The sequence below is a fragment of the Rattus norvegicus genome, chromosome 7 (assembly GCF_036323735.1).
Source record: "Rattus norvegicus strain BN/NHsdMcwi chromosome 7, GRCr8, whole genome shotgun sequence".
Taxonomy (NCBI): Eukaryota; Metazoa; Chordata; class Mammalia; order Rodentia; family Muridae; genus Rattus; species Rattus norvegicus.
Genome location: NC_086025.1, coordinates 1238624 through 1264775, shown reverse-complemented (window position 1 = coordinate 1264775; position 26152 = coordinate 1238624). Strand labels below are relative to the sequence as shown.

At 50.1% G+C, this 26152-nt stretch overlaps 1 protein-coding gene and 1 non-coding gene across 14 annotated transcripts; both read right to left on the bottom strand.

Annotated features, from left to right (window-relative positions):
- Nucleotides 1-1431: 1431 nt before the first annotated feature.
- On the bottom strand, nt 1432-25388 carry Timeless (timeless circadian regulator). Of its 13 annotated transcripts, none has more exons than XM_039079948.2 (29): nt 25255-25388; nt 14922-15085; nt 14625-14778; nt 14291-14405; nt 14134-14196; nt 12738-12839; nt 12437-12592; nt 12092-12225; nt 11818-11905; nt 11367-11543; nt 9753-9970; nt 9421-9524; nt 9124-9293; nt 7926-8051; nt 7685-7836; nt 6890-6987; nt 6676-6802; nt 6388-6589; nt 5977-6122; nt 4921-5006; nt 4715-4832; nt 4546-4628; nt 4237-4379; nt 3906-4083; nt 3752-3820; nt 3524-3642; nt 2641-2860; nt 2422-2520; nt 1432-2318 (listed from the first exon to the last, which is right to left on the bottom strand). In XM_039079948.2, the coding sequence occupies exons 2-29, from the start codon at nt 15016-15018 to the stop codon at nt 2245-2247; spliced, it is 3618 nt and encodes a 1205-aa protein (XP_038935876.1). In that variant the 5' UTR covers nt 15019-15085; nt 25255-25388; the 3' UTR covers nt 1432-2244. The 13 variants fall into 13 exon arrangements, with proteins under 13 accessions (XP_038935876.1, XP_038935878.1, XP_038935877.1 ...); XM_039079950.2 differs by having other exon boundaries at nt 1432-2315; nt 25255-25353; XM_039079949.2 differs by lacking the exon at nt 25255-25388 and adding an exon at nt 23214-23939.
- Nucleotides 1736-1842, bottom strand: LOC120093897 (U6 spliceosomal RNA). The gene has a single exon (XR_005487616.1). It is a non-coding gene; the product is annotated as a U6 spliceosomal RNA (small nuclear RNA).
- Nucleotides 25389-26152: the final 764 nt, after the last annotated feature.

The window sequence follows — 26152 nt, the reverse complement described above, 5'->3', positions numbered from 1 at the left end:
AGTGGGGAAAAGGGGGGCGGGGAGAAAAAAAGAACAAGAAGTTATTAAAGGCAGATCTACTTATTGAGTTTGAGGCTAGTCTAGGCAATGTGAGAGCTTATCTCAAAAAAAAAAAAAAAAGAAAGAAAAAAAGGTGGGAGTGGGGACAGGTGACAGTTTCCTCTGACACTGAAATCTCCCATCTTGGAGGGGAACTTTTTAAGACATAAGATGCAAAAAGGAAGGTAAGGGCTGGTGAGATGGCTCAGAGATTAAGAGCACTGGCGGGGTTGGGGATTTAGCTCAGCGGTAGAGCACTTGCCTGGCAAGTGCAAGGCCCTGGGTTCGGTCCCCAGCTCGGGGGGGGGGGGGGGGGGCGCGGGGGGGGAGGAAGAGCACTGGCTGCCCTGGTTCTGGAGGTCCTGAGTTCAATTCCCAGCAACCACACAGAAGCTCACAGCCATCTGTAATGGGATTGAATGTCCTCTTCTGACATGCACATGTATATGCATTCATCTACATAAAATAAATCCTTTAAAAATATCTTTAGGGCTGGAGAGATGGCTCAGTGGTTAAGAGCACCAACTGCTCTTCCAGAGGTCCTGAGTTCAAATCCCAGCAACCACATGGTGGCTCACAGCCATCTGTAATGGGATTGAAAGATCCCACGCAGAGAGAGACCCTTACTCAAGTCTTGGGAAATCGAGGACCCCAGACACAGAGAGACCATTTTGGATGTAATAAGCAAAGGTGAGGTTTATTACGGAGACCTATTACAGAGATCTCCGGGCCGACACGTATCCCACGCAGGAGACAGAAGTGTAGACCCCGAGAGGCTGGGAGAAAGATTATTTAAAGGCAGAGGCTGTGAGCCCAGGGGATGGGGATGTCAGAGGGGAAGGCACCCAAGTCACAGGATTGTTTTATGGCTCCAGGAGATAAGGGGACACCAGAAGGTTTTATGGCCCCCTGATTCCTGGAACAGAGCTACTAAATCAGGGTCTTTAGGTCCTCATTATTTTTAAAAGTTTGCCAGAATTCATGAAGTATCTGTATTTGAAACACCTCTGGTTAGGCTTGGGCCGCTGGTTTCCTGGAGTGCTCTCTGCAGGATACAATGGCTGGAAAGCACAAGTAGGGGCTTAAATATAAACTTCACAGAGGCAGAACAAAGAACAGTTACTCACACCGGGTGATAAGCAAAGTAGTTCTCTTGCATTCCTTTTCTTTATCTTTATGGCCTGCTGCTCCTGGCCACAGGGCTTAGCCCTGAGTCTGTGGCTTTTGGGGCTTACTCTTTTAGTTTTATATTTTTAAACCTTAAATTTGTATAATTTTCCTTTCACAACAGGCACATGCCCCGTGGTCAGCAAGATAGAGCATCGTCATGTGACCTCACCACTGTGACATTACCACTGTATCTACTGGAGAAGAAGACAAAAGAGAAGTCTCTCTTTTTAAAATCACATTTATTGTCAGGCTGATTTTTTTTATTACATTTATTGGCCCAGGCAGAGGGTATGTCACTCTTTCCCCTCCCCCTCAGGAAATCAATCCTCTTGCTTCTCTCTTCCACATTCTGGGAGTAGAAGGTCATGCTACCACGCTCAGTTCAGGAAATGTCTTTTAACTTTCCTCTTTTTTTTTTTTTTGGTTCTTTTTTTCGGAGCTGGGGACTGAACCCAGGGCCTTGCGCTTCCTAGCCAAGCGCTCTACCACTGAGCTAAATCCCCAGCCCCCTCTTTTTTTTTTTTTTTTAAATATGGAACGTGTCATGAATTTGTGTGTCGTCCTTGTGCAGGGGCCATGCTCATCTTCTCTGTATTGGTCCAATTTTAGTATATGTGCTGCCGAAGCGAGCACTTAACCTTCTTCTGTTCCAGAGACACAACAGAAGACTGGTTGGTCCCTTTGAGATCAGCAATTGTTAATTTTACACGTTTAATAAGAAACACAAATCAAGGATGCTTGTCAGCTTGAGAGTAGTGTATCCCAACTCTACCCAACTGCAGTAACGGGCACAATCATGTGTCCTGGGTTCAACCACTGAGAGAAAATGAGTCCAGTACCTGGTGAGGATGGTATGAACACACGTGTCATGTGGTATGAAGCTCCCTGTGTGAAGACAGCCCAGAGAGGAGTCCCGGCCACCTTAGCATCTCCCTGCTCTTCTCACTGGTGCCTAAAACTCCTAGAGGAGATTGCTTTGAATGCAGGCAAGGTGAAATAGCTTCTGTGCCTTCCAACTGGCATCTGTCAAAGGCTTCAGTAATCCTCATCTTCATCCTCAACCAGAAACCGTTTCTTCTTGTGGATTCTCAGGGTTCCCGACACTGCTGCTATGGGAATGACAGACAGGTAGGAGACAGAAATGGGAAGCTTAAGTACGGAAAAGGATGAGACAAATGCCAGGGTCTCCACTGAAGACGGAGTCCTTCCTACCTTGCCCTCCCCTCTCGTCGTCGGTGTCCTCTTCGTCGCTGTCCAGCAGTTGCTGCTTCTTAGGCACCGATTTCCATTCTTCCTCCCCAGTGGCCTCCTCTGCAGTGATGTAAGACACACAGTTAGGGAACTGACCTGCACTGTCTCCAACACCTCCCAGCCCTCTCGCCACACAGTGGCACACAGTTAAGTCATTAAGAGGTGACCATGGCACTTTACCTTTTGGAAACACCAGGCCTGCTTTCCTTTTACGAGCTGACAAAAGGGCTCTCGGGGCTCTCACTTGGTGCTCCTCACTGGGACTCTGCTCTCCAGGGACTCCTGGATTCGGCTCTGGCTCCTCCTCTCTTTCCTCCTTGTTTTCTTGCTCACTCAGAGAAGCAGCCACTCTCCGAAGCTGGGTGGAGCTCAGTTTGGCTGGAATTCGCCAGAAGGTTTCCTACAGGAGCACAACAGGTGAGATAACTGCCAGTGAGGCCCGGCTGGCCTCGCTGGACATTCTTCTGCTCTATTGTTCATTGAGTAAACATGACCCTTTATTGGGAATGATCCAAAGACTCGTCCATGTGACGTGCTCCTCATAATACACACCCAGCATCTACCTCATTGCTACACCAGGTAGCATTCACTGTAAATACAGCTGTTAGCAACGAATACAGGAAAGGATCCTGGAAGACCCATGCTCAGAACCAATGGGGGAAGCAAGATGCTATAGTGCTACTGGGAGGGGCAGGGGAGCAACTATTCCCACTTCACGACATTCCCACAGGCAGTAAGACTGTCTCTCTGAGGAAGTGCCAAGCTGACTCAGGATGGCCGTGGTGTAGAGCAGGTGTGAGTGGATGGCCATGCAGAGATAGACATGCCTCCTGGAGGCTGCATGTGACACAAAGAAGCACTGAATCAATAGACAGACAAGGGGCAGCGCGGAGATGAGGGAGATGTGGAACACGATTGAGGGAAGGGGAGGCGACAGAGCGGAGAGACTAGAGCAAGAGACCCAATGTGTGGGAATCTTGGGAGGCAAAGACAAGGCAGTAGGGAGGATCGGGGCAATAGCACAGTGTGCTCTGAGGCTGACACCGCCCGCTCTGATACTTGCCTGTCCTGAGCAGGGGGCCCGGATTCCTAGCTTACGTAGCAGATGCTGAAACTGTTTGTTCTCCATTGCTTCCTCATTTTCTTCCGTCAGAGGCACCAGAGGGATGGCCTGGGAGCAGCCTGCAAAATGGTGCAGTCAGGGCCGGCAGCAAGCACATGGTGACAATGTGGCAGAGGGACTGCTCTGGATCATGCCAGGCCCAGGCCACTCAGTGTTCACTGTACTTACCATCCTCTTCTCGGTCATCTGCTGCGCGAATCAGGGAGCTCTGGAGCCACAGGAGGGGAGCAGAGAGGCCTGGGCGAAGAGGAGAAATTCATACTTGGCCCCTCCCTTCCTAACCCTCCACCTCTGACATCACTCTCCCAACCCAAGTCCTCACCGTCCTGACAAAGGCTCTGACGGAGGTTTTCAGCAGAAAGAGATGAGCTGCCCTGGACCTGTCCTGCTAACAAGTCTTCCTCGTTCTCCTCACCCTCACTCTCTGGCAAGCCTTCTTTTTCCTCTTCTTCTTCTGGATCTTCCTGCCAAGCATCTCTCTGGGACTCTTCCCCATTCTGCTGAGGTTCATTGCAGACACAGGAATAAGAAAATGGCCTGGGGGTTCTGTGCAGCTACAGAGGGGCCCAGTCTGAACAGCCTGCGGCAGGAGGAGCCCTGCAGTGCTTTGTGGGGTGAGGCCCCGGCTGGAAGAGCCAGGATAAGATGGGTACCATGCAAGAGGGCGCCAGCTTCTTCCTCCGTTTCTTGTGCAGTTGCCTGCGCTCGGACACGAGTCCCAGGGCCAACAGTTTGTCCACTACTCGAGCCCGTGAACGTTTGGCTGTGATATTCTTCATGATATGACCAAGAACATCTGCAGAGAGATTTTGGATACTCCAGAGCAACTGGGAAGGAGCAATGGAAAGCAGAGGCTAACTTGGCTAACCCTAAGGGACACAAATGCAGCATGTGAGCAGAAGGTGGCAAGTGAGGAGCCAGGGCAGCCCGGCACTCGCCACATGGCCTGAAACCTCACTCACCATCGGAATCCTGGAACTCCTCAAAGAGCCGCTGTAACTCCAGCTCCTGATCCTCTGTCCACAAGACAATCTGGGTCCCTTTCCTATTCAGACAGGGGTCAGTGCCAGGGGAGGTCTGGAGCAAGTAAGGTCTCCTTACCCTAGCTCCCCCCAGAGCCTAGGCCTCTACCTCTGGAAGTCCTTGACACTGTCGGCCAGGCCCATGCGTACCAGATGGTGGATGACCTGCTTGCGTGTCCGAGGGACAGCTTTCAGGTGTGCCAAGATGGTCTCCACTACATCCTGACCTGAGGTGGAGAGGGAACGGGGCAGTCAGGAGGAGTCTGGGCCCAGACTGCCCTCCTTGCACAATCTTGAGATCTCAAAGCCTCACACCTTCTACATCCTTGTGGGCGAGGTATAGTTCTTGAAGCTGGGCCTCTTCCTCAGAGCTCCACACAGGGGCTCTGTGGCTGCAAGACCTGAACAGTGAAAGAAGAACAGGTGTAAGGAGATCACTGGTTTAAAAAGACAAGCCAAAGCACTCTCTGTCATGTCAGACCCAAGGGTGGAAAGGGTAACTCAATGGAGACCTAAAATATGTCTCTTCCTTTACCCTCCCCCGAAGAACTTCAGAGCTCAAACCAGGAGATTTTTGATCTTGGCCTAGAACCTGACAGTCCAAGGACTAAGTAAAATGGGAAAAAGAGCAGTGTAGGAGAGAGGAGAGACCAGAGGGAAGATTGTGTGTGTGTGTGTGTGTGTGTGACAGAGACAGAGAGAGAAAGACACAGAGAGAGAGACAGAGAGGAGGGAGGGGAGGAGGGAGAGAGAGAGAGAGACAGAGAGAGAGAGGAGGGAGGGAAGGAGGGAGAGAGAGAGAGACAGAGAGACAGAGAGAGAGAGAGAGAGAGGAGGGAGGGAAGGAGGGAGAGAGACAGAGAGACAGAGAGACAGAGAGAGAGAGAGAGAGAGAGGAGGGAGGGAAGGAGGGGGAGAGAGAGAGAGAGAGAGAGAGAGAGAGAGACAGAGAGAGAGAGAGAGAGAGAGAGAGAGAGAGAGAGAGAGAGGGTGGCCTTATCTTTGCTTTGGAGTCTGGTGGACCTTTAACTCTGACCTTACTGTGTGTCTCCTAAGTGCTAGGATCACAGATATAGTAACACACAGCTTGGCCTTGAGCACATTTTAAGAAAGCACATAGAAACTGTGGAACCTAGCCCACTGTCATCAGGGGCCACTCTGTGAAGGCTGGTGACAGAGAAGGAAACTAAAGGTAGCAGACTTAGGCCCAGTCCCGTTCCTGTTTTGGGTAACCTCAGGAGAAGCATTTCACTTCATGAGCTTACTCCCTTGCCTCAGAAAGGAAAAGAAACACTAGGCCAAATGTTCTGTAAATGACCCTGTGACTACACCATCTTCCTTGTCCCCATCGGTCCCTAGCCCTGAGCTTACCCACTGTCAAGGGAGCCATATCCCTGGGTCATTTCCCGAACCACCGAGGTGTTCTTCCAGAACAGCAGCTCCACAAATGCTTTCTGGTTCACTGCAGCCAACGCAAAGAACTTGCCGAGGATGTATTTGGCAAAAGTCACTAGCTCCTGTAGGAAAGAAAAGCTACCATGGCACCTCAGCTCAAGTAAATTCAGACCTTAACATTCCCAGTTTGCCTCTACCTGGCTCACTGCATCACTTCTATCCCCCATGCAGCTCCCTCAACCTGCCTGCTGACCTCTCCAGTGTCCTCACCTCTGCTCTAAGGCCTTACTTATCCTTCCTTCCTCTTAAGAATCACCCACAACTCACCATGCATCCTCCTTGGCAGTCCCCTGCCCCCACTGTGCACCCTCCCTGGCAGCCCCTCACTTTGTAGGCTGCAGCGGCTGGGTCACTGAGTAGCTGGTTGAAGAGGCAGAACAGGGAGAGCTGGAAAAGCAGGGCTTCCATCCCCAGGTCATGGGCCAGCCGGTGCAGCATCTTGGCGATGCAGTGGTTGGTGTGAGCGCTGTTCTGCCGGTAGCTCCGCAGGAGAAGCACATAGGCTCGCACAATGGTTGAGCATGCAAAGCTGCACCAAGACATGGAGGGAAACTATTCAGCATTGGACAGACTGCTCATCCTCACAGGTGCCCAGCCAATCCTCTCAGCCTGTACCGTTTCAAGTAGTCCAAAAACTTAAACTCCTTCTCTGACACCTGGACCACCTGTAACTCCTCCTCTTCCTCCTCCTCCTCCTCTTCATCTTCCTCCTCTGCATCTCCTTCTACTGGCTCCTGCTGCCCTATACAAAGAGTGAGGATTGCTGGGTTTCTGCTATGCTGGTGTGCAGCATGCTGGGGAAGAGAGATGGGAAAGAATGGAGACTCACGGGGAAGGGTTGCAGAGAGGATTTGTTTTAGCAACTGCATTTCTTCCCCTGGGGAAATGACTGGAGAGCCAAACACATTTCCTTCAGGCCACACTTCCCTGGAGATACACAGAAAAGGTTTTAATCACAGGAAACTGAAGTTGCAGTTCAGACTAGAATGAAACATTAGTTCCTTTGTCAACTGAAAAGGGAGTGTAAGCCACTACCTCAGAGATGAGACAAGCTAAGGAAGTTCTTCTCACAAGGCCCTTGGCTCTTGCAGAAGACCTGGGCTCAGTCTCACTTCCCACAGGTAGCACACAACTGCCTGGAACCCCAGGTACAAAGAATCTGAAATCCTCTTCTGGTCTCCACAGGCAAACAGGAGGACATATGGTGCATGCACACATATTCAGGCAAAATGCTCAGACACAGAAAATAAGTCTGACCTACATCTACAGAGAAGTAAAAATAACCCTCACGTGAGGAATGCCATATCCCATGTCTGTAAGCAAACACGTGGTATCTCTACACGGAACAGACACTAAAGGGCCACTCGTCAACATCTGAACCATGGTTAACGTTAGCTAATAGAACTGTACTTCTTTCTTCTTTTAGTAAACTGTGTTTTCTGACAATTCTCAAAAACAAAATACTCCCAACTAGTGATCAGAGTTTACGAAGAGTGAGTGTTGCTTACAGAGACCCACAGCTTCTGGTCAGACTCTTCTCTTCTGAGCTCTAACAATCCTGGACTCCAGTGAAGGCCTCCTCATTCCCTCAGAGCCCAGGAGGGTTGGTACACAGCATTCTTACCGGGCAGACCGCAGAAGGGCCAAGGCTTGCGGGGCCTGGCCAGCCACAAGGCAGTCTTGGATCCTCACCATAGCTTCTACCCGCTGCTCCTCCACTGGCACCTCTGAGGCCGCATCAAAGGGAATGATGGAGTCCACACTGAGCTCAGGTTCCTACAGACAGACACGGCCATGGGAGCAGAGCGGGAGGAAATCTGGACTATCTACAAGAGTCCTGTCCTGAAAAGAACAAAACCACCTACCTGGGCGCACTGCAGCAGCCGCTCTGCCAGCGCTGACCACATGGCCTGCAGCTCCTCAGGGCTACGTGAGAAAGCAACACCCTGCTCCTGGGCCTTCTTTTTCTTTTTTCTCTTCTTTCTTTTGTTCTGTGGGAAAGCACTGTATGGTAAAGGCAGCAGAGCCACAAAGTCTCTGAACAGTGTTAGTGGAGAGTGAGCAGGAGGACGGGGAGCAGCCATGGGCACTGTATTTTCTTGCCCTCCAGGAAAAACAGAAAAGTCAGGAGAAGATGCCATTACAGTGGGTAAAAGCTATGATGCGGATAAATACAGAATGCTTATTTCTTGAAGTAAGAGTTAGCCTTTGATGTGTGTGATAACGTCCTTGAGCATCCTCATGAATTCCCCATCCGTCTGTCCATTTTACTTGACTTTTCTGGGGTGGGATGTGGCTGAGACAGAATATCACCATGTAGCCCAGGCTGTCCTAAAATTCACTGAGTAGACCAGGCTGGCCTCAAACTGAGAGACACTCCTGCCTCTGCTTCCCAAGGAGGCAGACAAATGGGAGCCAGAGGAGGACAGCATGGGAAAACTGGTTCTCTCCTTCCACTAAGTGAGTAGTCCTGGGGCTCTGACTCAGGTCACCAGACAAAAGTAAATGCCATTACCTACTAAGCTCTCTTGCTAGCCCCATATAAAAAACAAACGTGTTTTTGCAAAGCAGAATCTTGTATCTCTAAGATAAAATTTTTAAGATTTTATTTATTATATATAAGTACACTGTAGCTGTCTTCAGACACACCAGAAGAGGGCACCAGACCTGATTACAGATGGTTGTGAGCCACCATGTGGTCACTGGGAATTGAACTCAGGACCTCTGGAAGAGCGGTCAGTGCTCTTAACCGCTGAGCCATCTCTCCAGCCACCCTTGGAGGTCTTTCCTTAGCTTTCCGTCTTTGTCTTTTCATCTACTACAGTTTTGGGCACAGTCTCAGTTTAGTGACCTGGAGACTGACTTGAGTTGCTTGAGTGTACTGTAACTGTAACTGGTTCAGGACTAGCCTGGTTTACTCTTACGTGTGAGTTCTGTGTGCGCCTATTGTGTGTGAGGCTGTGTGAGCACGCGTAGCTGTACCTATGGACACATGGCAGACTTGGCATGTCTTCCACCGTCTCCCTTCCCTACAGCTGCCCACACCCTGGGTCTGCCCTGTACCTGCACCATCAGGTTCCCTCGGCTCCGACAGAAGCGCTCCAACATTTTGAGGAAGAGGTGAGTGGTCTCCACCAGGTCACAAAGGAATGAACGTGGATGGTATCTCTCATCGAATTTTCGAAAGAGTGCCAGAAATAGTTCTCGGTACTCCATCATGTAGAAAATGTTGTCTAGGGGGTGGGAACAAGAAAGAAATGAAGGGCTAGAAAAGGAGAGATGACGTTAGAACTTGGAAGAAGGAGATTCTAACAAGAAATGGAAAGGCAGCCTGGGATCTGCGTCCAGGCCAGGCCTCACTTTTGATGATGCGACTGCTCTCCCTGACAGCGTCGTCTGGGCACATGTCCATCTCATTCACTGTGGCCAGCAGCTCCTGATAGGCCTTCAGAGCCAGGTGCATCCTGCCAAGTGGAGGGCAAAGGATAAAATGGGAGCAACCAAAGGCTCTGTCAAACGGAACTGTCAGCACCTCCCCTCAATGGTACCTCCAAAGTGAGAAGAACCCCACCAGTCCCCACTCTAGCCTGACCACCTCAACATGAACAAGGAAAATATCATCCAGCGTTCAGTCTGGTATGCAGACTTGGCCAAGGTTCCCTCTGCAACCCCACAACGTCTGTCCCCCTCACCTGCGTGCCCAGGAGGCGGCCTCCTTGCGGTCTGTCAGCATCATCTCATAGTAGTTGGTGAGGTTCTGCTCCACAAAGTGAAAGGTCCGGATACTGAGGGTCTCAGAGACAAAGCCAGGGCGGAAGGCAGCAGCTCGGTTGAAGGCCATAAAGAAAGCCATCGCCCACATGTAGTACGTCTCATCATGTTGCTGAGCTTTCTCCCGAAGCAGGTGATCCTAATGAAAGACACCCCCATGTCCCTTCCGGCCTTTCTTGCCTGTGATGAGGGGTTGGGCCCTGGACAATACAGTATTTTCTAGAATCCACAGTTCCCAGTCTCCTCTAGCTCTCCTCAGGTCTGTTCATATTCCCCTCCCTTTTCTCTGGGGAATTTGTCCCACAGTCTTTATTTCCTTATTAAAAAAGACTCACGGGGCTGGGGATTTAGCTCAGCGGTAGAGCGCTTACCTAGGAAGCACAAGGCCCTGGGTTCGGTCCCCAGCTCCGAAAAAAAGAACCAAAAAAAAAAAAAAAAGACTCACTTTATTTTTAATTAACATGTATGTGTCTCTGTGTGGGTCTGCACACGTGGGTGTGGATGTCTCTGGAGGCCAGAAGGAATTAGATTTGAAGCTATAGTCACAGGCAACTTTGTGGAAACTGACCTGGGCATGGAATCAAACTCTGCAGGAAGCGTCAACCCCAGTCCCACCAAGTGTCAACGCTGAACGAGCTCCCCAGTCCCACCAAGTGTCAACGCTGAATGAGCTCCCCAGTCCCACCAAGCCTCAATGCTGAACGAGCTCCCCAGTCCCACCAAGTGTCAACGCTGAACGAGCTCCCCAGTCCCACCAAGTGTCAACGCTGAACGAGCTCCCCAGTCCCACCAAGCGTCAACGCTGAACTAGCTCCCCAGTCCCACCAAGTGTCAACGCTGAACGAGCTCCCCAGTCCCACCAAGCGTCAACGCTGAACGAGCTCCCCAGTCCCACCAAGTGTCAACGCTGAACGAGCTCCCCAGTCCCACCAAGCGTCAACGCTGAACGAGCTCCCCAGTCCCACCAAGCGTCAACGCTGAACGAGCTCCCCAGTCCCACCAAGCCTCAATGCTGAACTAGCTCCCCAGTCCCACCAAGTGTCAACGCTGAACGAGCTCCCCAGTCCCACCAAGCCTCAATGCTGAACTAGCTCCCCAGTCCCACCAAGCGTCAACGCTGAACGAGCTCCCCAGTCCCACCAAGCCTCAATGCTGAACTAGCTCCCCAGTCCCACCAAGCGTCAACGCTGAACGAGCTCCCCAGTCCCACCAAGTGTCAACGCTGAACGAGCTCCCCAGTCCCACCAAGTGTCAACGCTGAACGAGCTCCCCAGTCCCACCAAGCGTCAACGCTGAACGAGCTCCCCAGTCCCACCAAGTGTCAACGCTGAACGAGCTCCCCAGTCCCACCAAGAACTTTTTTCAGTCTTGCTAATAATAACCCACTCCTCAGAATCTTTACTCTGTCTGGGGTCCCACTCACTGTGTAGTCCACACTGCAAAGTCAGTGTCCCCTGGGCAGGTTGCTTTTCATTGGCTCTACCATTGCTCTGGCTAGCATCTCTCTACTCCTAACTGCCTAGGTGTCCTCTCACCTTGACTGCACCCATGAGTGGGTTGTAACAGTTCTCCAGGAACTCAGAGCAGAAGTCTCTGAGGAAGAGCCTCACATTCAGGACAGAGCGGCGATGGACAGACAGCTCCTGGGCAGCCTGACGACGCTTAGGCACCCTCCGGGGCTGCTTTCCTAGATCTGAGCTGTAGTTCTGGAGCTGAGAGTGTGGATGGAGGCATTAGAGTAAGTCGTGGCTACCCCCAAGCCTTGCAGTTCTTTCTAGAGCCACTGTTCTGGAATTTTCTTAGAGAAGATGCCCAGCAGGATGTCTGCCTCTGGCAGCGGCGAGGCTATCAGTGGACATGATAAGGTCGGTACATGTGTCCTCATCTATGTTCCGAGTCAGAAACAGAGCAACTTTAACTCTGGAGAGGGCCACCCTTCTCGGGTCCTGCTGTTCCAGTTTCTGGCACAAACGGATGTGTACTCACGTTGTGAAGGCCTTTGTGAAAGACGACATCCCTCTCCCCAATAGATTTCAACCCCTGGACAACATAGGAGCCCCCAAATCGAGAGTGCCTTCAAGTAAAAAAAAAAAAAGTTCCAAAATGACTCCTCGATTCTCTCAAAGTATTAGGTCATTCTCTTTCATCAGCAGCAGCTCAGGGAGAGTTAGTTTTAAAATATTACCCAGCCTCAGGCTGGGCTCAGTATCCGGTGTTTGCTGCTGCGAGTCAGTCCACCGCAGAGCAGCCTGCCACCCACCTGTTTCCTCGCTGCAGGGCTCGGGCTCTCTTCTCGGCCACCTCCCGTTGGCGCAGCACTTCCAATTCTGCCAAATCTGTGCTTCGCTCCTGAGCCAAGCGTCCCTGCCCTACTCCTGCCAGCTGCTCAGGCTTCTGGATTTGGAATAAAGAGGGAAGGGTCAGCCGGGATGTCATTTTTTAGCCTTTAGTTCACTCCTACTTGGAAAGGAAAACACAAACACTGAGAACTGTCGATGGGCCTCAGGTGAAAGACAGCCAGGGCACGTACCCATCACTTGCTCTCAAGTGACGCCCCATCACTACCAGGGCTCCTCAGGTCTGGGAGACTAGTGAAAGGACTCACCTGGTCTCGGAACATGAGGGAGATGATCTCCAGCACATGGAGGCTCCACTGCTGCTCAGCGGATGAGCTGGACAGGAAGAGGAGCAAGTCGTCCATGCCACTGAGGTGAATTGCCCACAGAAGCCGGTCATGAATGCTGGCATCGTCATCGATCCTCTGAGCAGGCGGCGGGGAGGAGGGAGGACACACTCAGCTCCATGCAGGACAGATGCCACAGTCCCCAACTTACCCTGTGGCTGAGGCTAGTCCCCAGACTCATGAAAAAGTCTAGGAGAGGGGAGTTCACCCTAACCCTCTTCACCTTCTCCTGCTCAAGGTTGGCTGGGACATGGAGAATATTTCTGACCAACAGAAGGATCCGTTCAATCAGCAAGTTGTCTTCTTCTTGCCGATCCTCCCAGCCCTGGGCAAAAGGAGAAAAGACGGAGCCCTGAGAACTGAGACTAAAAAGAAGGAAAAGTTATCTGGAGAGGTGGCTCAGTGGTTAACAATGCTCTCAACAGAATCGTGGTGACTGGAGTTTAGACCCCAGCACATGCAACCCAACAGGTGTCTAGATGTGCACATGTACAGACACACACACACACACACACACACACACACACACACACACACACACACACACACAAACACACAAAATTAGGTAAATTTCTAAAAATAGAGATAAAAGCAGGCATGGTGGCACAAGTCTTTTTTTTTTTTTTTTTTGGTTCTTTTTTTCGGAGCTGGGGACCGAACCCAGGGCCTTGCGCTTTCTAGGTAAGCGCTCTACCACTAAGCTAAATCCCCAACCCCGGCACAAGTCTTTAATCCCAGCTCTCTGGAGGTAGAAGCAGGGGGACAATCTCTTAGTTCCAGGCTAGTTTGGGGCTACAAAGTGAGCGTCAAAAAAAAAAAAAAAAAAAAAAAAAGAAGCCAAGTAGAGTGAGCCAAGCCTAGTGGCATAGGCCAGCGACCCCAGCTCCTCAGGAGACTGAGGCAGAAGGACTTCAAAGAGTTCAGAGCCTGCCTAGACCACAGAGAGAGTTCAAGGTCATTCTGCAATATAGCAAGACTCTGCCTCAAAAACAAGCAACTACAACAAGAAGAAGCTAGAGATGCGCTCAAGCCGTAGAGTACTTGTTTAGCATGCATCCCAGTCTGGCCTCAATCCCCAGTGCTATGGGGCAGGGCCACGGACATGGATGAGATGCAGCATCACCTGGAGCATGACAGTGTGTAGCTATAATCCCAGTATTCAGGAGGAAGAGGCATGAGTTCAAGACCATGTTTAGCTACACAGTGAACTTAAACATAAAGCTAGCCTGGGCTACATGAGACTCAATCTTAAAAAAAAGGGGGGGGGGAGAAGGAAGGGAGGAAGTGAGGGAGGGGAGCTGGAGAAAGGATCAGTGGTGAAGAGCACTTAGGGCTCTTGCAGAGACCCACAGTTCGCAGCAGCTCACAATCATGCATAGCCAGTTCCTGAGGCTCCAACAGCACTTGGGCCCTCTGAGGTGCCTGACGGACAGGAAGTATATACATACATGGAAGCAGAGAGAGAAGGCTGGGGTGGGCATGAGGGTGGGAGTAAAGTAGTCCCAAGGTAGCTAGACTCCACAGCATAGGCTGCTGTATCTCTAAGGGCTGAGGACCTTCGCTGCCCAGAGGAGGTAGAAGTACTAGCTGGCCCGTGGGATGTGTACTCACTCACTCACCAGCTGCAGTAGCTCATACAAGGTTTCGCTGAGGACTCCAAATGCCTTTTCACTGGCAAAGGCCTGCAGAACAGGAAACAGCCCACAGACAGTGCCTACCTTCTCTTCCTTTCCTCTCCAAACGCAGACCCAATACCTCTGGAGGAAGGCTTCTTACCTCTTTGTAGGCCTGCAGGTAGGTTAGAACCTGCAGAAAATGGTGTCGTACAGTGGGGTCCTTAGGCACGCTGCCAAAACAGAGCAAGGCTGGCTGAGTCAAATTTACCATCAGCCTGGGGAGGCAAGCAAGAGTGGTTAGGTTTCCCTGCCGACACAGATGCCACATGTGGTAGAAGTCAAAAGGCTGGTTTGGGGATTTAGCTCAGTGGTAGAGCGCTTGCCTAGCAAGCGCAAGGCCCTGGGTTTGGTCCCCAGCTCCGAAAAATAGAAAAAAAAATAGAAAAAAAAAGAAAAAAAAAAAAAAAAAGAAGTCAAAAGGCTGAGGAGTGAACCTGATCACAGCATCAAAGAGAGGCTTGTCCTGGCGGTGCTGGGTGAGGATTGGCAGGAGATCACTCTGCAGGATCTGCGCGGCTCCCAGCTGCTGCCGCACATCTCGAGTCTCGTCCTCATGCCTCAGGTATCGGATCAAATCCTTCACACTCTCTTTAGAGACAGAATAAAACACTAACCTTGAACCCCAAGGAAGCTGCCCGGGCCCATGTGCTGTTCGAACCCACAGCCGGAGGAATTCACCAGATCTCAATTTGGTGAGGTTTTTTCTCCTGATTCCTCAAACGAGTACTCACCCAAGCAGTCCGGCTCCTTGTGGTAAGTGCCTCCTTCCAAGTACCCAAGGGCGCTACAAGTGGCTAGAAGTTCACAGTTCATCATGTACAAGTCCATACACCAGAGGCCCTACCAGCAGAACAGACGAGGGAGATGGCAGATGGAAACGGTGAGGCCTATGGGACTAGGAAGAGGGATTCCATGGTAAGGAAAATAAACAGGCTGGGGCCTCACACTCAGGAATATTCTGGACAAGACCCTTATCTGCTTTGTTTTGGTCAGAACTAAAAGTGCTGTTCCCAGGCCCAAGGAAAACGTTTTTTAAGCTAATCAACTGTGGTGCACGGGAATCAAACCCACGGAGGCTCCTGTGCATGGTGCACATGTGCTACCACTGAGCTGCATCCGCCAGCCCAGCTGACTAGAAACCAAAGAAACTCTGCTTTATGAACTAAGGCCCAGCCTATACTATAGCCAGATCCTGAAACCACAGAAACATGTTTCAGAGTTAAGACAACCCAGGAGAACGGGGATCAATGCTGAGATGTTCACCTCAGAGACCTCTGCAGCCTTGGGAGGGGTTAGACAGAATCCTCCATCTTCTAGAGCTTCCTCAGACAGCCCTAGTCCAGACATGCCACAGGAGTTAGGAGTGCTAGCTTTGGGCTACTGCTTGAGGAAGGAAGGAAGCTTGCCGCTGAGGCTGATGACCCAAGCACTAGCCACAGAACCCACATGGTAGAACAGAACTGACTCTGGCTAGCTGTCCTGATCTGCACATGTTCCCTTCCCTCCCAAAGGAAAAAAAAATCCCAGTCCAGGTACACAGTGATTATACATAAGATTTATAAATGTAGGAGCTGAGGGTCCACAAGTATAAATGTGTGCCTCCCTCTCCCCCGCCTCTGTGCATACCTCTGTGTGTGTGTGTGTGTGTGTGTGTGTGTGTGTGTGTGTGTGTGAAGGTCAGGAGTCAATCTCAGATATCATTCCTCAGGCACCTCCAACCTCGTTTTGAAACAAGAGCTCCCATTGGGACTGAAGTGGTGCACGCTGAGCCCTAGGATCTTCCTGTGTCTGCCTCCTCAGCAAGGGGATTGCAACCACAGACCACAAGCCTGGTTTGTGCACAGGAGTGCTGGGGCTTGAACCCATATGCTTGTGTTTCATTGATGAGCTGTCTCCTCAGACCGTTCTGTAGGACTTGACACCCGCTAGGATCTCCTTGGCTTCTGAGGCACTGACATTTGTAAAGAAAGTTCTTTCCCTGCCATCCAGTAATTTCAGTTTTCGTTGGCTCTGACAGAACATGAAGTAAAGGCAGCAACGGAAGTGAACTCCCTGCCTCTGTCCAAGAAGTGGCGGTTTCGTCTTATGGAGTACTTCCCCAATTATCCAGATCCCTGTGCCCTCACTGAATGCCACAAACCCAGAATCCTAAGATCCTAAGTGACTAGAACCCTAGAACCATACACACACACACACACACACTGTGTCTTTACCCACGTCTGTGGAAGATCAGGAATATTCATCAATCTTGTCCCCCTTCAGCTGCACCTGTTGGGAGCATCCTCTATAAAAAGACCTTTTCTGGCTGTGGTCCCTAGCTTTAAGCCCGGACTCCACCTCTATGGGAAACAGAGAATGAGCCTCTGGAGAGCCCAAGGTGTACCAGTTGATGCTATCTCCCTGCACTTAAGTTTTACTTACATAACCGGTCTACTTCTTCACATTGCCTGCCATCCTACTATCCCTCCGCCACCCCCACCACCAGCCTACTTCCGAGCTGCAAACAAAGCCCAGCCATAGGAGGAGCCAGTGAAATGCTCACTGAATGACAGGGCTGTGAAGGAGCCTTTTCTCTCAGCCCATTCTCAGAGACCAGGTCTCTGGTGAGGTCGCTTCTGTACATGCAATCCGACTCTCCTCAAAGACATTCAGCTTCTCCAGGGAGACCACTGGTGTATTATGTGTGCTTCCGTGTGCATGTGCATGCCCACGCCCATCTGTAACAGAGCCAGGCCTTTCCTATCTTTTGCCAAAGAGCTGTCTCAGTTGAAGAGCACGTTCAACACCAAGTGTTTGTTTGTGTTTGCATCATCACATTAAAAAAATAAACAGAAACTCTATGTGTTTATTTATGTTTTCCCCCACTTTGAGACAAAGTTATTCTATGTACTCCTGGCTGTCCTAGAACTCGGTATATAGACCAGGCTGGCCTGAAACTCACAAAGGTCCTCCTCCTGCAATTAAGGTGTGCTCCACCATGCCTTGGTCTGAGTGTGCTTTTAATCATGGGTTACCATGAAGGGTGAAATTCCTATTGGAAGCTCCTTTCCCCCAGTTCCAGGCTGTGGGACTCCTGACTGCAGTCTCTGACCTACTTTTTCCTTTACGCTGCCTCTCCATTCAAAACAACTGCAAGGGATTAGGAACAGCTCTTCTTATATAACCTCCCGCCTTATCTGCTGGAATTGTTGCTTCTCCTTCTCCTCTACCAAATGTTTTGACAGCAACAGACAAAGAGAAGGCTAGCTAAATGGCACAGTAGGTAAAAACACTTTCCGCAGAAGCTGAAAGACCTGAGTTCAGATCCCAAGGATGCACACAAAAGGCAAGACAATGGTAGTGGCTGTTCGGAAGGGGCAGCCATGCCTTGAACAAGCAATGCAGCAGTGTAAACAAGAAAGACTCTGCCTCAGACTGCAAGGTGAGAACTAACTCCTCAAAGTTGTCATAAATGTAAGAAAACAGGGTGGATGGCGGGGACAGAAAATTTAGGAGTTTACCCTCCTTTTTTCCTTCTTTGCTTTAGAATTTGGAGGCAAGAACATTTTACTTTTCTTTTCATTCAGTTAACTAAAACCTGTTTATTCAGTCTGTCTGGCTTATCTCTCCTAGACAGTAAATACTGCATGCATACACAACCACATCACTCAGATTCAGACTGTTTGCTCTCTCTGGATGTTAAGACCTTCACTTAGGAACAAAAGCATTCGTGTTTCACCACGTTGAACTGCACATGGTCTATTCCCTCCATCTTGCAGGCCTCCCAAAGTTCCAAGCCTATGTGAACTTTGAGATGCAGTCCACACACCATTCGTCCATGAGCTTTTCCCTGACCAGGTCAGGGATGGGAAGCCTGAGCAGTGTAGACAAGTTATTCTCTCTCCAACATCTGGGCTGTCTTACGTCAGCGTGCCCAGGACAGTTCTCTTTCTCTACAACCACTGCCTTATGTTTTTGAGTGCACTGAATTCAGAAGCTTTCATACGGGAGATACAGTGTATGTGAAGTCAGAAGATGGTGTCCAAATCCTGGCTTCAGCACATGGTGCAGACCAATCCATCCTTTACTAAACCAACCTCAGTTTATGACTCTGGAAAAGAAAGGGTCCTGTGGCAGTCATGGAAAAGTCTGCTCAGATTTCTTTTCAAGAACATTTATGCTAGGGTTGGAGAGATGGCTCTACAGTTAGGAGAGCTGGCTGTTCTTCCGGAGGACCAAGGTTCGAGTCCCAGACACATGATCTCACAGGAGATCAAGCGTCTCCATAGGCAACTGCACAAATACACGTGTATACATGAAATTAAAAATAAAGTCTCTAAAAAACAAAAGAAAGTAAACTTTGTGCTGTAGCTCATTTGTAAGTTGCTTATCTAACATGCCTAAGTCTGTGTTTGATCCCAGTACCACAAAATAAATACATAGGTAGGTAGGTAGATTGACAGAGATAGATACAGAAGAAAAAGAGACTGGGGATACAGTTCAGCAGCAGAGTGCTTGTCTAGCATGGGCAAAGCACCTTGTTCAATCTAGTGCATATTTACACACACATAAATAAGTAAAAGCAGGGCTGGAGAGATGGCTCAGTGGTTAAGAGTACCGACTGCTCTTCCCAAGGTCCTGAGTTCAAATCCCAGCAACCACATGGTGGCTCACAACCATCTGAAATGAGTCTGATGCCCTCTTCTGGTGTGTCTGAAGATAGCAACAGTGTAATCATAATATATAATAAATAAATAAAATATTTAAAAAAAAATAAGTAAAAGCAGAGCAAGCAAATGCAGCCAACAGCGGCTAGGATTCACATCATCAGCCTGCTCCTCCCAGGCAGTCCCCCAGCTTTCTCTACCAAGCAATCCTCTCTCCAGAGTTTCCATTAGTGGCTGCCTTTCAGGCCAAGTTCTTTCCGCCTCCAATCCTGTTCCTTTTTTTTTTTTTTTCTTTTTTCTTTTTTTGGAGCTGGGGACCGAACCCAGGGCCTTGCGCTTCCTAGGTAAGCGCTCTACCACTGAGCTAAATCCCCAGCCCCAATCCTGTTCCCTCTTAACCTAGCACAAGCAATCTGCTCTTGCCCCTTGTACCCGACTCCATCTGAGTGTCTGGCTCCTGGGGAATCCCAAGTGACACTGAAAGACGGCTAATCTACCTCCCTCATGTGCACTCCATTGACACACACCACTGAACCTCCCTCATGTGCACTCCATTGACACACACCACTGTACCTCCCTCATGTGCACTCCTCCATTAACACACACCACTGTACCTCCCTCATGTGCACTCCATTGATATACACCACTGTACCTCCCTCATGTGCACTCCCCCATTAACACACACCACTGAACCTCCCTCATGTGCACTCCATTGACACACACCACTGTACCTCCCTCATGTGCACTCCATTAACACACACCACTGTACCTCCCTCATGTGCACTCCTCCATTAACACACACCACTGAACCTCCCTCATGTGCACTTCATTAACACACACCACTGTACCTCCCTCATGTGCACTCCATTAACACACACCACTGTACCTCCCTCATGTGCACTCCTCCATTAACACACACCACTGAACCTCCCTCATGTGCACTTCATTAACACACACCACTGAACCTCCCTCATGTGCACTCCATTAACACACACCACTGAACCTCCCTCATGTGCACTCCTCCATTAACACACACCACTGTACCTCCCTCATGTGCACTCCATTGACACACACCACTGTACCTCCCTCATGTGCACTCCATTAACACACACCACTGTACCTCCCTCATGTGCACTCCATTAACACACACCACTGTACCTCCCTCATGTGCACTCCATTAACACACACCACTGTACCTCCCTCATGTGCACTCCTCCATTAACACACACCACTGAACCTCCCTCATGTGCACTCCATTAACACACACCACTGTACCTCCCTCATGTGCACTCCTCCATTGACACACACCACTGAACCTCCCTCATGTGCACTCCTCCATTGACACACACCACTGTACCTCCCTCATGTGCACTCCATTAACACACACCACTGAACCTCCCTCATGTGCACTCCTCCATTAACACACACCACTGTACCTCCCTCATGTGCACTCCTCCATTAACACACACCACTGAACCTCCCTCATGTGCACTCCATTAACACACACCACTGTACCTCCCTCATGTGCACTCCTCCATTAACACACACCACTGTACCTCCCTCATGTGCACTCCTCCATTAACACACACCACTGTACCTCCCTCATGTGCACTCCATTAACACACACCACTGAACCTCCCTCATGTGCACTCCATTGACACACACCACTGTACCTCCCTCATGTGCACTCCTCCATTAACACACACCACTGTACCTCCCTCATGTGCACTCCATTAACACACACCACTGAACCTCCCTCATGTGCACTCCATTGACACACACCACTGTACCTCCCTCATGTGCACTCCTCCATTGACACACACCACTGTACCTCCCTCATGTGCACTCCTCCATTGACACACACCACTGTACCTCCCTCATGTGCACTCCTCCATTAACACACACCACTGAACCTCCCTCATGTGCACTCCATTGACACACACCACTGTACCTCCCTCATGTGCACTCCATTGACACACACCACTGAACCTCCCTCATGTGCACTCCATTAACACACACCACTGTACCTCCCTCATGTGCACTCCTCCATTAACACACACCACTGAACCTCCCTCATGTGCACTCCTCCATTAACACACACCACTGTACCTCCCTCATGTGCACTCCATTAACACACACCACTGTACCTCCCTCATGTGCACTTCATTAACACACACCACTGTACCTCCCTCATGTGCACTCCTCCATTAACACACACCACTGTACCTCCCTCATGTGCACTCCATTAACACACACCACTGTACCTCCCTCATGTGCAATCCATTAACACACACCACTGAACCTCCCTCATGTGCACTCCATTGACACACACCACTGTACCTCCCTCATGTGCACTCCTCCATTAACACACACCACTGAACCTCCCTCATGTGCACTCCTCCATTAACACACACCACTGAACCTCCCTCATGTGCACTCCTCCATTAACACACACCACTGTACCTCCCTCATGTGCACTCCTCCATTAACACACACCACTGTACCTCCCTCATGTGCACTCCTCCATTAACACACACCACTGAACCTCCCTCATGTGCACTCCTCCATTGACACACACCACTGTACCTCCCTCATGTGCACTCCTCCATTAACACACACCACTGTACCTCCCTCATGTGCACTCCTCCATTAACACACACCACTGTACCTCCCTCATGTGCACTCCATTAACACACACCACTGAACCTCCCTCATGTGCACTCCATTAACACACACCACTGAACCTCCCTCATGTGCACTCCTCCATTAACACACACCACTGAACCTCCCTCATGTGCACTCCTCCATTAACACACACCACTGAACCTCCCTCATGTGCACTCCATTAACACACACCACTGTACCTCCCTCATGTGCACTCCTCCATTAACACACACCACTGTACCTCCCTCATGTGCACTCCATTGACACACACCACTGTACCTCCCTCATGTGCACTCCATTAACACACACCACTGAACCTCCCTCATGTGCACTCCTCCATTAACACACACCACTGTACCTCCCTCATGTGCACTCCTCCATTAACACACACCACTGTACCTCCCTCATGTGCACTCCATTAACACACACCACTGAACCTCCCTCATGTGCACTCCTCCATTAACACACACCACTGAACCTCCCTCATGTGCACTCCTCCATTAACACACACCACTGTACCTCCCTCATGTGCACTCCATTAACACACACCACTGTACCTCCCTCATGTGCACTCCATTAACACACACCACTGAACCTCCCTCATGTGCACTCCTCCATTAACACACACCACTGTACCTCCCTCATGTGCACTCCATTAACACACACCACTGTACCTCCCTCATGTGCACTCCTCCATTAACACACACCACTGTACCTCCCTCATGTGCACTCCTCCATTAACACACACCACTGAACCTCCCTCATGTGCACTCCATTAACACACACCACTGTACCTCCCTCATGTGCACTCCATTAACACACACCACTGAACCTCCCTCATGTGCACTCCTCCATTAACACACACCACTGTACCTCCCTCATGTGCACTCCATTAACACACACCACTGAACCTCCCTCATGTGCACTTCATTAACACACACCACTGTACCTCCCTCATGTGCACTCCATTAACACACACCACTGTACCTCCCTCATGTGCACTCCTCCATTAACACACACCACTGTACCTCCCTCATGTGCACTCCATTAACACACACCACTGTACCTCCCTCATGTGCACTCCATTAACACACACCACTGTACCTCCCTCATGTGCACTCCATTAACACACACCACTGAACCTCCCTCATGTGCACTCCATTAACACACACCACTGTACCTCCCTCATGTGCACTCCATTGACACACACCACTGTACCTCCCTCATGTGCACTCCATTGACACACACCACTGTACCTCCCTCATGTGCACTCCATTGATATACACCACTGTACAAAGCTCTAGCTTTAAGCTGGGCAGGGCACTGCACACCTGTAATCAGGGTTCGGGTGGTGGAGGCAGGAGGATCATATGTTCAAGGGATCCTTAGTGAGAACAACCTGCCCTGGGCTCCCAGTGCTGGGGTTTCAGATGTGCCCCACCACCACCCAGTGTAGGTGGTTATGGGAGTGGAACCCCCGGAACTAGAACATAGTGTTGGGGCTTGGTGTGGTGGGTCTTTGGTTCAATTCTCGCTATGAGAAAAACCACACAGCATGGTAGAGACCAGCCTGGGCTACAGAGATCCTTTCTCAGTTAAAAACAAAAAACTCCATGTGTGCCCTCAATATGGTCTCAATGATCTTCTGATGGTCAAACTACTGCCATTCTCCCACCTACGTTTAAGTTATGGACTTTGACAGTTCTGACTTACCGACACAGAAGCCACCTCCTTTTCCTATGCCATGCAGACTTCTACCTCACGGCATTTAACTTTTCTGTATACAACAGTGAAGCGGATTGTTTAAGACAGCTGACTCCCTTCACTAGCCTTAGTTTGTGAGGCACAGTTAACGATTTCCAGGAAGGGGGGCTCAGGCAAGTGTTCTGAAAATGCTCCTGTGATATGGGAATGAAGATGGGGAGAGAGTTCAGCCAGCTTGCCAAGGATGAAGGAATCCCTGGGTCCCAGTGCCATTACTGCCTGCACTGTATGTGGGGCACATCTGAAACCCCAGCATGGGAGCCCAGGGCACGTTGTTCTCAAAATGGAGAGGAGTTGGAGATATTCACTCTTTACCTTTGAGGCAGGGAAGGGAAACTAGAACAGTGTCGGAGCTTGGTGTAGGGGACCTTTGGTTCAATCCTCACTATGGTAAGAGAGAAGAGAAAAATGGCAGCTGGCAGCAGCACTTAAAATATCAACAACTCCTTCATCCCAGGGGTAATGTAGGTGCTTAATAAATGCTATTCCCTAGACTGAAGTAGACAAGTCTGCACCGTAGGGAAGGGAGGCTAAAGCTACAAATGTGGAGGCATCAGGACGCATGCCAGTGAGCAGAGTGGAAGAGCTAGGAAGGATTCAGTGTCTTCTGTAGCTGCAGAAGTTACAGTTACATGTTTTCCACCAGTCCTCAAGGACTGGAATTCCAACTCCACTCTCAGCTCTTGGCACTGAGTGCCACGCACGCTACATTATTTTCTTTTTTAAGTTTTATTAACTATGTATGAGTACACTGTAGCTGTCTTCAGACAGACCAGAAGAGGGCATCGGATCTCATTACAGATGTTGTGAGCCTCCATGTGGTTGCTGGGATTTGAACTGGGGACCTCTGGAAGAGCAGTCAGTGCTCTTAACCACTGAACCACCTCTCCAGCTTGCATGCGACATTATTAGCGTGCTCAATAAACTTTGGCACTGGTATAAGCAAAGGTACAATACTTCAGGAACACAAAAGAGCGAGTGGCCAGTACCAGGGAGGCAGAGCCTAGTGAACGACATCTTTGAGTCTGAAGCTAGTCTGGTCTACACAGACAATCCCAGCCCAGCCAGGACTAATACTGAGGCCCTGTCCTTTTACTTAATGATTCATCTCTGTATGTGTTCCCGTTCAAATATCAAAGTGTAGGATTCAGTTCTCTCCTTCCACCATGTGGGCTCCTAGGACTTCATTCAAATCCTCAGGCTGGAAACAAGCAACCCAACCTGCTGAGGCTTCTCGGCTGCGGGGTGACCAGCTTGGAGGGCAACAGTACCAAAGTGACAAGAACTCTCCAGCAGAGGGAGTTCAGGTATCTTGAGGTACGAAAAAACGCGGAGCAAACACATCCTTTCCCTGAAGTTGGAAATCAAACTGGATGAGAAAAATGTCAGGAACGCAAAGCACCCACCTGAGTAAGCAAAACTTTAAGCGACCGAAATGGGGTTTCAAACTAAATATAAAACCACGAGCTTCATCCCCCTCCCCCCCCAAAAAAAACAAGGTTCTAGTGACAGCCATCAAAGACAAAGAAATGACACTCCAAGAAAGAAGGCTAACTAATTGCTCTTGTCCTAGCTGACATCCCCAGAGGTTGTGTCTTCCTTAGGCAAGAGGATTGAATCCAGCCTATGAAAACCCCAAGGCCTGTGAATCCCCCTCCTGACGACCTCCAGACCGCTGTGTCTTCGAGTCTGGACTGCATGGGAATTCCCGGGAGGCTTCTGCTCTGCTCTCGGAATTCGAAGATCCTGGTCTCACGGTCCCTTCCCTACCCCAGGCTTAGGATGTGCTGAGACCCGCAAGGACCCAGCTGGTCTTCCCCACGCTCGCCCGGGAGCTGGGTCAGAACTCGCGTACGCGCCGGGAGCCCCGCCCCCGCCCTTCAACTGCGCGGCGGGACGGCGGCCGCTCTCTGTCCCGCCGCTCGCCCCATCGCCGGCCCGCCACCTCGGGGATGTTCGTGTCGATCCTGGGTCCTTCCGACACACTCACCCACTATCCATGAGTCCTCTGAAGGCTCGCAGGGCCAGTGGCCGTGAGGTGCGGGGTCGCAGACTTTCCCGCCACTCGGCAGAGAGCGACCAGTCCGCGCCTGCGCGGGCGGGCACGGGGCGGGGCGAGCGGGGCGGGCGGGGCGGAGCCACTGGACTCCGGACAAGAGGAAAGGGAAGTTTGGATAAGAAGGGAAACCCAAAAGGACTGTTTTAAGTGAGTCGGTCATCTGCGCTAAAGTAAAAACCAAAACGCTAGGGGTTTTCTACTGAATTATAATAAGAATCAAGATCGAATTAAGGGGGAATTTACAGACGTTCTTCCCCTTTCAGTCAAGTGGACTATTCCAAAGTCTTAAATGGCTAGTTAGAAAAGATGTGTTTTATTTGGGAGGAAGTGGAGAGTTTGGTGTTTGGGATAGAGTTTAGGGTTGTCTGTCTTCTTATAGGCATGTATTTTTAAAGCTTGCAAAGTATATACAGGAGGCTCAGAATAGAAAGATCTGCAATATTGCCTAGCGAGCGCAAGGCCCTGGGTTCGGTCCCCAGCCCCGAAAAAAAAGAAAAAAAAAAAAAAAAAGAAAAAAAAAAAAAAAAAAAAAAAAAAAAAGAAAGATCTGCAATAAATATTCCATGTTCGTTCAGGGTCACCTGCGCCCCTGCTAACGCGATGCTATTTTACCAACAAATACAAGATAGGGCTCCAAAAAAAAAAAAAAAAATCATCTCCGAATTAAGCATTTAGATAGAGGAGATCGATATGGGGGGCCATAAGGGAGAGTTAGCAGAAAGGATAGCCGGGAGAAAAGTGAAAAGACATACAAAAATAAAAGACTCTGGAGCTAGTGATGAAAGTACAGAGACGCCATTTGCAAAGTTCAGTTTGCTCTAAGTAAATC

Bases quoted from the DNA above. Each gene is read 5' to 3' on its own strand.
- Timeless (XM_039079948.2), bottom strand. From the start codon at position 15,018: ATGGACTTGTACATGATGAACTGTGAACTTCTAGCCACTTGTAGCGCC. The intron at 9,971-11,366 runs GTGAGAGGACAC...GTCTTTCATTAG, and splicing joins CACTCATGGGTGCAGTCAAG to GATCACCTGCTTCGGGAGAA. The intron at 6,803-6,889 runs GTGAGTCTCCAT...CTCTTTGTATAG, and splicing joins CCTCTCTGCAACCCTTCCCC to GGCAGCAGGAGCCAGTAGAA.